Source organism: Aulonocara stuartgranti, assembly GCF_965226115.1.
Source record: "Aulonocara stuartgranti genome assembly, chromosome: 15".
NCBI classification, from domain to species: domain Eukaryota; kingdom Metazoa; phylum Chordata; class Actinopteri; order Cichliformes; family Cichlidae; genus Aulonocara; species Aulonocara stuartgranti.
Window position 1 is genome coordinate 40,617,905 of NC_138951.1, and position 15,458 is coordinate 40,633,362.

The following is a 15,458-nucleotide window of genomic DNA, read 5'->3' on the forward strand; positions in this document are numbered from 1 at the left end:
CAGAACAGCTCTGGCTTCTCTCAGTCTCTCTTTCTCATTTTGTTATGCTTGGTTTAACACTTGTTGGGAAGCTTTTGTTTACAGTAACATAACAAGTTGTCATCTCTTCGAATGACATTATCTTCCTTTCACTTGTCTCTCAGCTGCTCTGCTAGGTGTGTTTTGCAAAGGGCACACAATAAAACAAAGAACAGAAATGGAAGGGAGGGAAACTAGTAGAGCCATGCACGACAGCAGACGCATGCACACGGAGCTAAAAAGAAAGCTCACTAATTTAGCATTTGAATCGTAATGATACGACCAATAACTATGAAATATACACCCACCATCTACTTTGTTAAGCACACCTGTAAAAATGCTTGATAAGGTTAATATCCAGCAATTAAGTGCATTTAAGCAGAAAAATGCAAAGTCAGAGGAGAATGGCTGGTTTGCTTCGATCTGATAGGAAGGCAACAGTAACTCAGATAACTACGGGTTACAACCAAGTTCAGAAATGCAAAAGAGCATCTCTGAACATCACATCACATCAAAACCTGAAGCAGGTGGGCTACAGCAGCAGAAGACCGCACCGGGTGCCATCCTGTCAGCTAAGAACAGCACGGGATCACAAACATCATCGAAGAAAATTGTACAAATAATAAACGTTCTGATGCTTGACGATTTCTGTAGCACAGTGTTGTTTAAACACTCTAGCCATTGTTTCTGACCACGTCCATCTCTTCATGACCACAGTGGATCCATCGTCTGATGGCCAACAGGATAACGTGCTGTGGCACAAAACTCTAAAACATCTTATTCTGGTTTCACTGAGCTCACTGTATCCAAATGTCCTGCACGATTACCAGATCCCAGTCCAACAGAGCACCTTTGGGATTTGGTGAAACATACGACGTAAATCACGGATGCTGATGAGAAAAAAACTGTGACGCAACCATGTCATGGTAGACCAAAACCTTTGGGGATTTTTTTAGCACCTTGATGAACTAAAGCAGTTCTGAAGGCCAAAGGGGTCCAACCTGGTGCTAACAAGGTGTACCTATTAAAGTGGCTGGTTAGTGTGTAACAATTTATAAGGGACAAGCAGCAAACTTCGTGTTGCCGAGTCACGCCTTACAGTGAGTCTGCTCCATCTGTGAGCTGACTATTGAAAATTGGCGTGCTTTATGTTTTCTGTGGGGGAATAATGTGGGGGGTAAAGCCAGTTGGCAATTGTCAAGAAATGTGTACATGCTAATGCAGTTTTCTGAATAGGTCCAAAGTTGACACTGTGCATAGAAGAATAACATTTCAGACCGTCTGTGGGTAACTTTCATTCTCTCCATTCTGTGTTAATTCTTCTCTACTAGTGCGACGTACCTATTAAAGTGGCAGAGTAGTGACTAAACATAGAGCTTGGCTCCACGAGCCGCCTCCCCCACTGCTTTTAGAAAGGTACCTGAAAACACCCGCAGACTCTCTCAAAACTAGAGGAAATGTTTAAACATAAGGCAAGAAAACGTTTGCATAAGATGTGTTTTTTGTGCTCTGATGAATATCATACTGCAGTTCAGGAACATCTTTTTCCCCATAAATGGTTCAGATTAGTATCTCACACTCTGTCTCTGAATAAGGACAGTCGAGTTGTCACTCATGATCGTGTTATTAGATAGGAAACACAAAAGCAACACTCGCTGCCTTTATATTTTGTTTCGGCTCTGACCAGTCTTTGATTGACATCTCTAAAAATGCTCTGCAGAGATTTCCATTCTTTAAAGGACACACAATAAGTTTTTGAAAAAAAAAAAACCACTGCGACAGGGTGCAAACTGCTGAGGCAGTTTCCACAAAAGCTCCGATGGCTCCATATGACAGTACTTTGATATGTACTTGTAATGTCAATACTACTGTCAAAAATATCCACATTCTGCACAGTATTCACTTCTGCTATTCAGTTGCCAAACGCAGTTAAGGCTTTTTTGTTCTATCTGCATCATTCCTCCTCATCATTGCTTCTTCGCTCCGTGTTTTTAAATATCCCACGGTTCCCTCCCCTGTGTCTTTTCATTCCATTGATTTGTTCCTCTTGAATACATAACCAGACATGAAAACCAAAAATTGCCCCTTTCTCTCCATTTTTTTGTACTCTAGTCAAGTCAAAACAATAGTAACAAAACAACTCTCTATCAGTGTCTCACCATCTTTTTTACTTTATGACTATATTATCCTCCGCTCATCGTTCCTTCATCTCCCATTCTCATCTTTCTGATGTAGATCAGCTGTTGTCCTCTCTTCATACCTTTACCTTCAAAGCTTAACTGAAGATGCATTCCTCCTGATACTGCAGAGTGCTGGTATTCATAAGCATGCAATGACTTTTACAATTTCATAAGTGCATGACGGCACAAGCTTCTGAGTGTATATACCTACACATATATGTGTGTAAGTGCGATAAATATGTAATCAAACTGCATAAAAATGCATTGAAATGTGTGGCCAGCAACTTGGTTAACCTTTGCAGAAAGGAAGAAACGTAGGAAAACACAGAAGAAGAAAGTAAATAAAGTAATAAAAGTGACATTGTTGTTTGCTTTTAAAAGCTCATGTGCACAACATAATGAATATTTGTGAAAAGGCTGAATGACAGTGGAAAGGTAGAGAGGAGACGAAGGACGTATTTTCAGGTGTTCTAACAAATACCAAGGGCTGCGGCACACTTTCGCACTATTTGTGCATCCTTTTTGTCTCTATGGGCAGAATCTTAATAGAAATGTGTGTGTGCTTCTTTTCTTTTACGTTTGCTTGTCCACAAGTGTCTGAATATGTTTGGGTGTGGGTTTCTGCAGTTTTCTTTGCTTGTGTGCGTGTGTGAGTCCGTGACAGTCTGCCACTGACGTACGTGCCTTCATTCGTTTCAGAGGATTATTCATTTCCTTTTGAAGTGAGGCAGCTCGCCCGGCGAGGAAGGTCTGAAAGGCGGCCGAGAGCAGGCTTTCATACTTTTCCAACAGCAGCTTGTCGTCTGGGGGGTAAATACGTCTGTGGACCGCAGAGAAGGAGGGAGAAAGGAGAAGAGAGTGAAGACGAGGTGAGGAACAATGGACAAAGGAAAGGGGAAAATGAAGGGAAATGATGGGTCACAAATGGGGTCATAAAAGTAGAAGGTGAGAGAGACGGAGTGGAAGAATGAGAAAAACGGTGGTTCAGGTTAAGGAAAAGAGGGATATGGGGTGGAAAGAGAAGCCGTGAAATATTTAGGAAGTCAGTGGGGGTAAAAAAAAAAAGTGGAAAAGGGGTAAAGAGATTTAGAGAGACAAAGAAAATAAAAAAAGAACAGGGATAGAAAGAAAGATAAAGATGAGGCACAATAATTGGTGGGAGAGACAGAAAGGTCAAGGTGCAGCAAGTGCAGAGAAAGACAAACAAAAGGTGAGAGTGAAGGAGGAGGAAGGACGCAGCAAAGAGCAAATACAGACAGAAGAATATTAATGAGACCTTAAGTGAAGAAACTGCATGAACATCAGTCAATCTTTTCACTCGGTGCATTAATACAACAGCTTTCTACACGCTGTACACCAACGTGTGCACGAGCTTCACTGTGTTTGCAGTCTTTGCTAATGCACCCATTCACACATTCACATTTGTGCCCTTAAGACTAAAATAACAGTGCTCGGTGTTTATCCAAGGCCTGAGGGGATTAGAACAATGCCTGGTTACCCTCATAATACATCTGCAAACTCCCAATGCCATCGCTTTAGCCATTAAGTCAAAACAAGGTTATTGTTTTAATCAAGATAAGAACTGGCCTTAGTTATTGCAAAAGCATGAATGTAGCCTGGCGTCTGCACAGACGATATTAAGTGCTAAACTCCCCTCAAGTTGGTTAGAAAAACACTCACAAGCACAGACCTGTGATTAAAAGAGAAAACTATAGAGATGAATGAAGTCACAGCAAGGACACAGCAGTGGAAAATGTTCTACCATGGCACAATGACAGGCCGGCTCTTTTTAAATATTGATTAATAGGCTTTGAGCTACTCACAGATACACGTGTATGTGTAGCAGATTTCTGTGTAATGCCACATAAAGCTGAACTATTTAATTGGACCAAAGCCGTTACCCAGTATTATGCAAACAGGTACATTGATTGTGAGACCTGAGATAAAGCTGCCATTTGAATCCCATCCCTTGAATTCACTATATGTGAGACTTCTCAGTTTCTAGGGTGCATGTAATGGTTCTTTTCATTCCCAAGACACATTTTTATAACGGTCACATAAACGAAAATGGATTCATAACATATGAAAAGAGCCAGAACGTTTCAATCCTAAAGAGCGTCATGAATCACTCGACTGAGAAGCTTAAGGTGAGGCACTTTAATAGTGGATGTTAACTGCTCAGTCTTTTTGGCAGCGTCTATCTCTGAGCAAATGGACGTTTTACGTGGGGGTGACCTCTCACTATTGTTTAACTAAAACGTTTGCTGGGCCTTACTTTCAGTCCTCAACTGGAGTTAAAGAAAAACTAACATCTGAAACTCTACTGAATAAAAACATTTGATTTGGTCAACAGGTCCTTAAAGTTTGCTGTCGCCAGACATTTAAAGGGGCCCGTTCACTCTGGGAGTGTGAACCACATCCCAGAGTGCGCAAAAGATACAAACAGCAGGCAGACAGGGCTTTATCCACTCGCATTAAGTCGACAGTGCAAAAAAAACCTGTCTAAAAACGAGCATTTAGAGTAGTCTGATGTCTGAGGGTCTGCTCACGGGGATTACTGTAGAGCCATGTGAAAAAAGCAAGTGAAAACCTAAATGCACGCCATGATTCGATAGCTCACAGAACCACTTTAGCAGCAATAAGTTGAAGTAATTGTTTTCTGTATGACTTTATCAGTCTCTCACATCACTGTGGAGGAATTTTGGCCCACTCTTCTTTATGATGTTGCTTCAGCTGATTGAGGGTCTGCTCAGCATTTCAATCGGGTTGTCTGCTGTGGATTTGGTGGGATCGCTGTTGCATTGCCCAGTTTAGGCCGAGGGACGGGCCAGCTATCACCACTTTGGTTTTGTCTGTGTAAAGGAAGTTGGTCTACAAGTCTTTTATCTCCGAAACTTTCTTTTTCACATTAATTTACATATGCTGACCTTTTATTTCTATTCTTTATTTTAATATGAGCATTCTCAACTGTAAGCGTACCTCTTTGTGCTATGCACACATATATATATATTACATGTATATATAAAACACAAGCTGTACCCTTTAAAGAATCCTAACTGAAGAGCAAATACCTGCTGGGTTTCCCTCGGATCACGGTCATTGTCTGTACCTGATACAGTTTCATCTAATAGCACAATGTAAGTCAGTTCATTACCCAAACTCATCTAATGAGAAGCACTGTGTTAATCAGACTTCAGCGTTGTGCAGGGACACTATTTGAATGCTAAGAGGTCTTTACCAGGGTGCTCCAGACAGACGCCAGCCTGTCTGATTGACTGTCTGACTGCCTGTCGAAAAATAGGAAGGAGGTGACAGCACTTCATGCAGGCCTGGATCAGCATTCAAAATTCACCAGCCATTCACTCAAGTGATGAGTCAAGAAGTCACTTAGAGTTGGGAAGACAGCAAGAAGGGTGTGTGTTGTGTGTGTGAGCCAGTTGTGACTGTTTGTCTTTGTTTTTGTGTGTAAGTGGGTGAATGAGGAACATACTGGGAGAGAAAAGCGAGGGGGGGGGGGGGGGGGGATATGTGTTGGATTAAGGCAGGAAGAGACACAGAGGGAGGAAAGAGCATTAACAATTTATAAGGGACAAGCAGCAAATCTGAACTTTGTGTTGCTGAGTCATGCTGTAAGGTGAATCTGCTCCATCTGTGAGCTGACTATTAAAAATTGACATGCTTAATGTCTTCCAGTGTCCCTGCTGGATTTCGGGGGGAGATAAAAGTGTGGGGAAAAGCCGGCTGCCATTTGTCAAGAAAGGTGTACACTAAAGTAACTTTGTTGTGCACACTGTGCATAGAAGAATAACAATTTGATCCTTGTTCCTACACATCACTGGACAGCTTTCATTCTCGTCATTCGTTCAGTCAGTTCTTCTCTCCAAACAATAGATTCGCTTTTGGTTGTTCTTTCTGCAACAGCTTTATTTGTTTTCCTGAGAGCCTGGCACTCTCGAGATGACCCCCATAAATGTAAGAGCACTGGCACAAGTACAGTGGGTGGTGTTCCTGGAGGGAGAGGCTCTTCGCCCCAGTTGTCTGCCTCTTTCCTACCTGTAGTTCCCCAGATGTTGCTTTTCATGCTCCTCCCTTGAAATCTGCTTGCGAACCTGCGCCAGCCGCTCTTTCTAAACATAAGAGAAGAGCAAAGAGACAAATGACAACTTCTTCCAGATGAAAGTCAGTGCCAACAAAACAATATATTCTATTAGAGGCAAAGACAGAATGAATTCCTGCAAGAAAGAAAAGAGGACAAAGAGTCTCACTCATCAATGACTCATAATTTAGTCCATTTACTCTTTTATTAGTATGTTACAAAGGTGTAATTGTGGAGCTCAGTTGGCCAATTTGGCATAAAGACGAAAGGAGGGGACCACTTTCCTACCAGCACTGCAATCTCATTTAGCTCTCAGCAGCGTGTGCCTTTCATAGATCCAAACCTGGTCTCACACTTCAGCCATAACAGCACTCGAAAACGAAGCGATGCCCTTTTTCTAAAAGGTGCCTTTCCGCCATCTTTCCTCATTCCCACTGATTAGTGCCATGGCTAATCAAAAGGCTAATCAAAGAGGGTGGAAGGCGTTAAAGTACTAGTAGCTGCCACTTTTCCCCATATACATGAGCAAAGCTCCCCCGACTTCATTTCAAAGAGAAAATAATTAAACGGTATGCTTGTGTCAGAAACTTTTGAGTCTTCTGACACAAAGTAAGAAGTAACTGAAACTGAGTTTCTGCTTTTCGACTTGTGTTTCAAGTGCATAATACAGCAGGGTGCTGAGACATATAATTTATATGTCAAATATATTGATGTGCCAGCTGATCGGTGTGTTAAGTAAATGTCTGTAATGACACGTCACAGATCTCTGATGTGAGCCTGTCTGAAGCCAAACCACCTTTTTGTGCACATTTTCGTGTGGCCTGCAAAGCTTAAAAGTATCTCATGACTTACGACCGCCGCTCGAGACTGTGCAGTCATTGTTCTAATCCCCAGGCCGGTTTTGAATGTCCAGGTGGGGAAATGAATGAGTAGCGCTCTCAACTCCCTCGACCACAGTTAAGGAGCACCGCCTTGTACAGGTTCTTAGCATCGCAGATGCTGCCCTGCAGTTTGATACCAGCCAGCGCTTTAGACAACTGTGGTTGTACCTGCGGTGGGACAGTGTGTGTGAAGGAGTGGATATAAAGCCCAGTATTTGTGAATTTAAAAAAAAGTTTTAAATGAATGGATTTCTGTTCCCCTCCTGCTTTCTCTTTCTTTCTGCTCGTCCTCACCAGCTCTTCTCTTCGTCGCTCCAGCGTGTGACGTTGTTTCTCCCAGTCTGAGGAAGCGGCCGAGAGTTTCTTCATGGATCCGTGTCCGTACAGCCGTCTCTGAGCCTCTGCCTTCTGCTGGGCTAGGTTGCGTTTCTTATCACTCGCCCTGGATCAACGAAAAGCAAGACAACTAACATCGCACATACACGGAAAGGGTTCGGATTTAAGAGCTAACTAAGAGCAAAAACATTCTGATCGCACCTTTTAATGTTTGCTGTCACCAAAGCTCTCTTTGTTTAGTTTTGCTTTGCATGTAATGGTTATTTGTAACACTAGACAGTACTGGGAAAAACACACACGCACATAATCAACGGAAAAGGGTTTTTAAAAGTGTCATAATAAAGCCTGACAGCTTGTGGGCCTCCTCCCTAGCTGACCTGAATATCTGCCTTATCACATCATTGTGCTGGTTTAAAAAAAAGACAGACAAAAAGCCCCCACAAAACACTCAACAATACAAAAACAGAGATGAAGCTGAGACACAAACAACTCTGGGATGAACAGGACCAGACAGCTAATTCTGAACAAGTGGGCCACTGCGGTCTAGAGAAAGGGCAATTCATTTTAGTCAATCGCTGGTCCTTTAAATTGGATATTGAGTGCTTTTGGGGGACTGAGGTTTATCAATGTCCATGCCCGACCGGGTCTGAATTGATCCCATTTGATACAGTTGATGTGGTGAGCAGAATCAAGAGCCAAGCCTACCTCTACACAGCACCAGCTCCTCCCTTTGGGGGAAGCAAAGTCATTACTATACAAGGAAAAAGTGAGCGAAGCCCCCCCACACTCACTGTAGCGTGAACATAAGCGCTATGTCCAGTGGAAAGAGCTTCCCCGTGCCTTTCAAGCCCTCCTACGACTTATTTGTCATAAAATAACCAAATCTCCCTTTTTAATCTGTGGCAGCACATTAAACATCAGCCATGTAACAAATCACTTTGAGAAGAGATTTGTTTGGCCCACATGAATCCATTCAGGAGGATGGAGCCGGTCTTTATGTGGGCCCGGTGCACCTCACTTGGCCAAATTAGATGTATACGATGTTGCATGTAATTGATCCAGTGTGTGTGTGTGTGTGTGTGTGTGCACTTTGTTTGTATATATGTGTGTGACTAGCAGAGCTGAGACTATATTTAGAGCAGTAAGAGGAGGACAAGCACACAGAGAAAAGAGGGAATAAAGAGCAGAGGTCTGGTGTACAATGATCAATCAGGACAGACTCTCCGTAGCCAGGGGACAGAAAAGCATGCCAGCAAACACAAACACGTGCACACAAACACGCACCCTACCTATACGACAAATACATTCCAAAATAAAAACCGTGCGCATTTAAAAGAAAGGAAATACACCCACAAACCAAAACAAAGAGCAGCAGAGGAAGCGTATGTAGATATACGGACCACAGATCAGCGCACAGGTTAAAAAAAAGACACATTCAGAAACTCACAAACACCCAGCATCTCTGATTGAAGGGTTCACAAAGCACACAGTGGATGGTATTGCATGGCTTTGTAGCTTGGCCATTATCCGTCTTTTTATCCACCACAGAAACACCAACACACAAATTTAGAAAGACAGCAATTTATTTGTCCAAAGCTTCAACTTCCTGCTGCGTCCACGCTAATGTCACTACTGTCTCATCAGTCTGAAACCAAAACAAGATAATGGCCGGATTGTACTGTGCGTCAAAATAATTTTTAAAAGATAAATAAATAAATAAAAGAAACCTAAGCACCGATTGGAATTCTGAGCATTTAAAGCCCTTTAAAGGAAGGCTTGATACAAACTTCGAGTGCGTCTGCGCACAAAACTTCACCAACTAAACAGAGCAATTGTGAAGTTTGTTGATAAAACATGTAGTGGTCTTATAGGCTTCAGATCGAGCGTGCCAGCAGCAAGGACTCAAATCTTTCCATGTTAAATTCTTTGTTTTCCTGTTATTTCTTTTTGAATGCATAGCTAAGGCTACACATTTATGTGTTTACGTGCATCCATGCCAGACACCTCTACTGATTTCCAGCAAAACTAAGAGGATAAGGCAGCAGGTGACCAGCTGGCTGAGAGGAACACATTTTTTAAATTCAATGTAAAGGCTCCACATTTTTAGAGCAGCAGCATAGTTACTTTCCATATTTATATTCAGCTACTTATTTTTGTGAAAGCCACAGGGAGCCACTAGAGACGGGCAAAAGAGCCGCGGGCAGGATTTGCAAACCGTAGATGCAGTTTGTTGCATCTATTTGCATGGGTGTGTATGTGTAAGACAGGGTGGAAAACAATACCTGATGTTGAGGAGTTTGAGGGCATTGAGCAGCACACCTTTCTTCACATCGTAATCAATCTTCTGATCTGTCCCAAAGCTCGGAGCTCGATTGATCTGTCAGGTAAGAGAGAACAGACACATTCAAAGGATGCTCAGTATTTTTTTCTCTTCTTGTTCTGCTTCATATCACTTTTTTCTCCTTTCTTATCAGTCCAACAGACAGGCTACGCAATTACAGGAGTGAGTTTAGAGCATCTTTGGAGAAAAGAAAAAAAAGATCTATTCCGACAAGGAGAGAAGTAGTGAGAAAGAGATGAAAGTTGAGGGTTTTTTCTCTCTTTGACAGACACTTTGCAACTCTTAGCCTTTGCCTGGGCATAAATCCACTCTGGCACTGACGAGTGTATGCCCGTGCATTTAGAAGAGCATATTTGCGTCAGAGTGAATGCATACAAACAGATTGTGTGGGTTAATCGCTCACCCCATAACTGACCCTGGTTCCTGACTCTGTATCCTAAGATTGCTCGCAACAGCCCGACGCCTCGACGCGCACGTCTTTGCGAGCATCAGAGAACTGCCGTCGCTCAGCTCAGTGCCATCACGGACAATCAAGAGCGCTCAGAGAGATTCCGCTCAGCAAGAAACAGAAAGAGCCACCTCGGATTCGAGGTACAAAAGCAGGTATCATCTGGGGAGAAATTCAAGAGCAATGTACCATTCTTAACGGAACAATTTCCAGCACCAGTGCAAGGTATTCAAATATCAGTTATTATACCTGACACAACAAATCAATTCTTTTTACTCTTTGTTATGTTCCCACAGTGAGAAAGAGATTATGTGAGACAACAAAGGCTGCAAAAAATGGAAGAGAAGTGCAGAGGGAGGGTGAATGAACTGGCAACCGTGAGAGGAATGGTGTCTTTCTATGAGCTGACTTCAAATGACAATGCAACAGATGCCCAACGAAAGGCTGGCCGAGTTTGATACGGCTTGATTTTGGAGATAAGTCGGCTCTTTTATTAACAATGTCCAAAAGCCTTAGACCGCCCATTTTCTTTTTAACGTCTGGGTGATGTGGTCGTATGGGATAAGGGTTTATTTGTTGAGTAGCGAAGGGAATTTTGTCACTTTGTTGCTATAAATCAGTTCAACAAAATCAGAGGTTATGAACAGCAACAGTTAACATCACCTTAATAGACAATGTCCTCCTATTAATATATTTTCCGGGGTTTTTTCTCAATTCATTGACAATGTTTATGTACCCTGAAGTCAAAATTATCTGCTTTTATGAATGAAAATCACAGCCAACTGTCTGGGCGTCTAGCTGGAAATTCAACCTCTCCCAGTAGCCTTACTCTGCAGTCAACGTGAGTACTTGTGTCACAAACACTATTCCTCTAGTTCCCGTCTTCCTTTGGAAAAAAGCCGTTGGATACAGTTGAACACATCAAAGCAGGACAACAGCCAATCACAAGTCGGGATTTCAGTAACAGAGCAAAACTGAGCTAATCACAGGTTTTAGTGTCTATTACAGATCCCGTTCTATCCACCAATCAGGAATGTGGGGTAAAGGACGGTAAAAGAGATGGATGGAAAAAAAGGCTGGCGTGCAGCATCAAGCTATTTGGAACCATGAGGTTTTCCCGAGCACCAAAATTTGAAAGCCCCTTTGGAGACGGCATGCAAAGCCTCTCAAGGGTTGTGGGGGTAGGTCTCTGTAACTCCATCCCTCCTTCTCTCTCCTACATCTGAACTACCCATTACTAATCCTGACATAAAGGTGCTCAGTGCTGTGTGGCAGATTCGGGAACAGTGATGTAAGATAATATTTACACCGCTGCTAGACTCCCAGGAACTGCGAGAGCCAGAGCGTGTGTGCGTAACCCCCCCCCCCCCCAAAAAGGCCGTAACTGCTGAAAGACTGCGCATCAGGATCACGAGGCAGCTATAGAAAATAAAATAAAGGAGAAAAAATGTAAATCTGCACCTTCCAGCGATCAGCAGCTACACCCAAACTGACCTAAGAAACGTGACTGTTGTGATACCAGGAAGCTTTTTATTCTTGCTATTTCCTCAGAAACTCGATACTGAGCTGTGGCTGTCTGTAAATATGCATATAACCTTCCCTGGGCTGTCACTGCCTGAGTCCCTTTAACTAGTTTAGGCAATAACTCCATAAATATCACAGGTGAGCTACAAAAGCCTCACAAATATGAAGTGTGTTTGTACGGACGTGCCCTTGTAAGCGTGCGTGTGCGTGTGTTTTTTATTATTTTGTATACAGCAGCCATTTATCAGTACGGGGGTGATGAATGTGTTCTAGCGCCATGAGGAAAACAGGAACAGAGAGACCCTATGCAACTCTTTCGCTCAAAAGAATGAAGTGTACAATCCTCTCTGTGCCGAGGAGGACGGCGCTCCACTTCATCCTGCAGTTATCTTATCAAAGAAAGCGAAACATTACTAAAGAAAAAATAAATAAAAGAAGGTCTGTGTTCATTTAGAGCGCTCGCCAATGTGACAGCCACGGTGAAAACAGTATGGCTTTAGAGCGCCGTAGCCCATAGGTAAGAGCCAGACTGGCAGTGATCCTGGTGACGCTCGTCTCGTTACTTGTCTTCGTTTCTTAGTTTGATTCGTGGTGTCAAGCTGTCACAGGAGAGACTGGCATCGCAGCGCTCGCTGGCTTTCTTTGCTCTCCCTCAGCTGTTTTGTCTCTCACCTTCTTCTTGCAGCCAGCTGCACTCCTCTCCTCCCTAGTTTCTATTTCCACTCTGTCTCTCACCGTGTTTTTCTGACTGGTCACCACTGACCCTGCGCTCCCCTCCCGTCCCCGCTCCCTCCCCGTGCTAGCCCTCATTCTCCGGTCGTTACCTCTCTTCATTTTTCTCTCGCTCTCTGTGTTTCTGTGTTCTCTGTTTCCTCCCTGGCAAAAGGAAGTTGAACCAGTCTGGTCCTAATGAACCCCTGCAGGCTCCCAAAACCCCCCACTCTGATTTCCTTAAGTAACTCTGGCAGGGTCTTAAAGGAGCCCTCGGTTGCTCCAAGATGCATTCAATAAAAACGTCAGATGAAAAGATTAGAAACTCCTTTTTACTCATTCTTTGATTCGGTTCAGCTTCAGCGACGCATCGCTGTAGCCAAAATATCACTTGGTCAAAAAGCATATCGGTCTTTAATTCTTTCACAGGACCCTTTATCCCCATCTGATTACTGAATTAAACGTACAGAGATGAAAGGGTTATAACAAAAACAAAGACGGGAAATGTAAAGCTTTTATTTTCAGCACCTTGAGTCGTGGGATTGAGATGGCTCATAAAAAAAAAGAGAAAACCGTAACCTGCCATCGTTCATGAAGACCACTGTGAAATACAGGCTGTTGCCGGGGAGCCTCGTGAGACTTTTTTTTTTAAACCATCCATTTGGTTTGAATTTTCGGTGAACAGCAAGTCCCTCTACTGATCTTTATTTTGAGCACTAAAGTACAAACAAAACAGGGAGAAATGCAACCGGTAAATTTTACATGGCTTATTTAATTTGATAATGCCTGGTGATTTCCAAGTGGAAAATTCCATTCAGCCACTGGTTTGAACATGGATCTGTTGATGTTTGATCTGTTGAAGCATCTCATTCAAGTAAATTTAATTCACTTTTATTGATATAGCATCAAATCATAACAGAAGTCATCTCAGGGCACTTGATACATAATGAAGTTACGGCATTATAACATTATAATTGAGATCTAAGTGTGTTGCCCAAGGATAGCCAGTAAGCAAATATGAGCCAAACAGCACAATAAATGCCTAACAATGAGATCACTATAAACCGGGTCATAGGTCGTTCTGCACAACTACAGAGAATAAAGTCTCCACTCGTATTATGATGAGACGCTAACTGATGCTCTGTCTGTTGTTATCACTTCAATTATGAATAAAACCATTAACCTGGCGATGACGATGCGTCTCGCTCGCTGCTAAAAATGCAGCGGACGTTAAACAGTTTGTACCTGTGGCTTCTGCAGCTTCGCCGCACAGACCCTAATAATATAGCAACGGCACCGGATCAACAACAATCAGCTGCTTTATTTCCACAACAAATTGCCACCCCACATCGACATTTATTCTGCGTCTGGAATGCTCTCTAAAACAAGTACAAGGGCTGCTCGTGATTAATCGGTTCAGAAAAACGACCCCCTCTTATTATTCCTGGCAGAGTGTAAACAACCACTGCTTTGACAAGCCTCCCATTTTGCCCCGCACGCTCAAGGGTATCGGCACAGTTCAACCGCTGTCAGAATGGAGTGTTTGTTGCTGCACAATGGTGGAATGAGAGAGGGAGGCAGAAAGGGAGAGGGGGAAACCGAGCATGAGTAGTAGAGTGACAGCAAGACAGACAGCCAGCCACCCTGTTAAGTCGCTCTCTTGTTTCAGCCGTCTTATCAATCACCGTTTTGTTCTTTTTGTGGCATTTTACGTGGTCCACTCGGATGCAGGGACACTCTAGCGGAGTCTGGTAAAGGTCCTGGAAGTGAGTGGGACACTATTTAGCTTTGCTGACCTCCCTTGCTTTTTGAAGACATGGAAAAGATGCAAGGGATACAATCCAAGGTAGTTAAATGCGGTTTAAGTGGATCTAGTAAGTCACCTATACAAGAGTCTTCAAACAAAAACAAATCATCAGTCACAATCTGAAGTCCAGAGCTGACTGTCACAAACATGAAGGGAAAACATGTCTTCCCTTCAAAGATGCCACAGAGCCAGCTGTAGCTGCTGCAGTTCCCTATGTCACTCATAAACGTGCATCTTCCTTCTCAGTCACACGTGCGCACACAAACACACTGACACTGCCGTACACGCCTGATGATAAATGACTAAGAGTTGGTGTATGTTTTCAACTGCCCCACATACAAAGCCCGTGCGCGCCTAATTTGATACTTATTCCATGAAATAGTCATGTTGGGGGAAAATGGATGTGGATAGAGACAGACAGTCCCATACATCATTCTAATTATTCTTTAATAAACCTCTTTTAAGCCGGGGAGTGGCTCGCAGGTCACTACTGCCACCTAGGGTTTACAAGTGGAAGGACAACCCCTCAGAGCGTAAGGACGATATCCATGTACATTTAAACAAGAATGAATCCCACTAAGTGCCAAAGATTAATCAAAGACAAAAGGAGAATGAAAGGTGGAAGAGGGCAAAAGAGACTCGGAAAGATAATTGAGAATATCAGACTGTATGTATTCTCCTCTATCATTTACCCTAGAAAATTCAATCATGAAGGGATGAAAATTATTTGGAGAGCACAGGTAGCAAGTAAATTCCTCTTTAATCACTCTGAATACACAATAATGTTCGAGTCGGCTGTAGCAGGTGTTAGGAAACACTTCTGAAATTTCCTCAGGAAATATGTGAAAGGCAGGCTAACCTCTAAATCCATCCTCTAAGAGTAGCCGGAAAACATCTCTACTCTTTACACTTTTATGAAAGGCTATAAGAACATTACATTTTTACCTCATTCTCCACAGATTAAATAGAATTTCTACTGGAAATCTGAACAAGTGTGAGCCACTATTTATTCCACCCAAGGCATTAGCAGTATTTCCTCAGATCCAACTCATTTGGTGTCTGTATGTGGTTGGAAAATAGGAAAGTGTGAAAACTATTGATGTGTTTGTCTCTGTG

General features: G+C 42.8%; 1 protein-coding gene across 3 annotated transcripts in view; it reads right to left on the bottom strand.

Moving 5' to 3' along the window:
- The window catches only part of ttll7 (tubulin tyrosine ligase-like family, member 7), an 82,831-nt gene that overhangs the window by 31,416 nt on the left and 35,957 nt on the right, over nt 1-15,458 (bottom strand). For 2 of the 3 annotated variants that reach the window (XM_082506897.1, XM_082506899.1), the window contains exons 10-13: nt 9,794-9,888; nt 7,470-7,617; nt 6,252-6,325; nt 2,883-3,018 (exon numbers count right to left, since the gene is read on the bottom strand). In XM_082506897.1, the coding sequence (XP_082363023.1) occupies nt 2,883-3,018; nt 6,252-6,325; nt 7,470-7,617; nt 9,794-9,888 (453 nt within the window). Of the gene's footprint in view, nt 1-2,878; nt 3,019-6,251; nt 6,326-7,469; nt 7,618-9,793; nt 9,889-15,458 lie in introns of all 3 variants that reach the window. The other variant, XM_082506898.1, reaches the window with a different exon arrangement.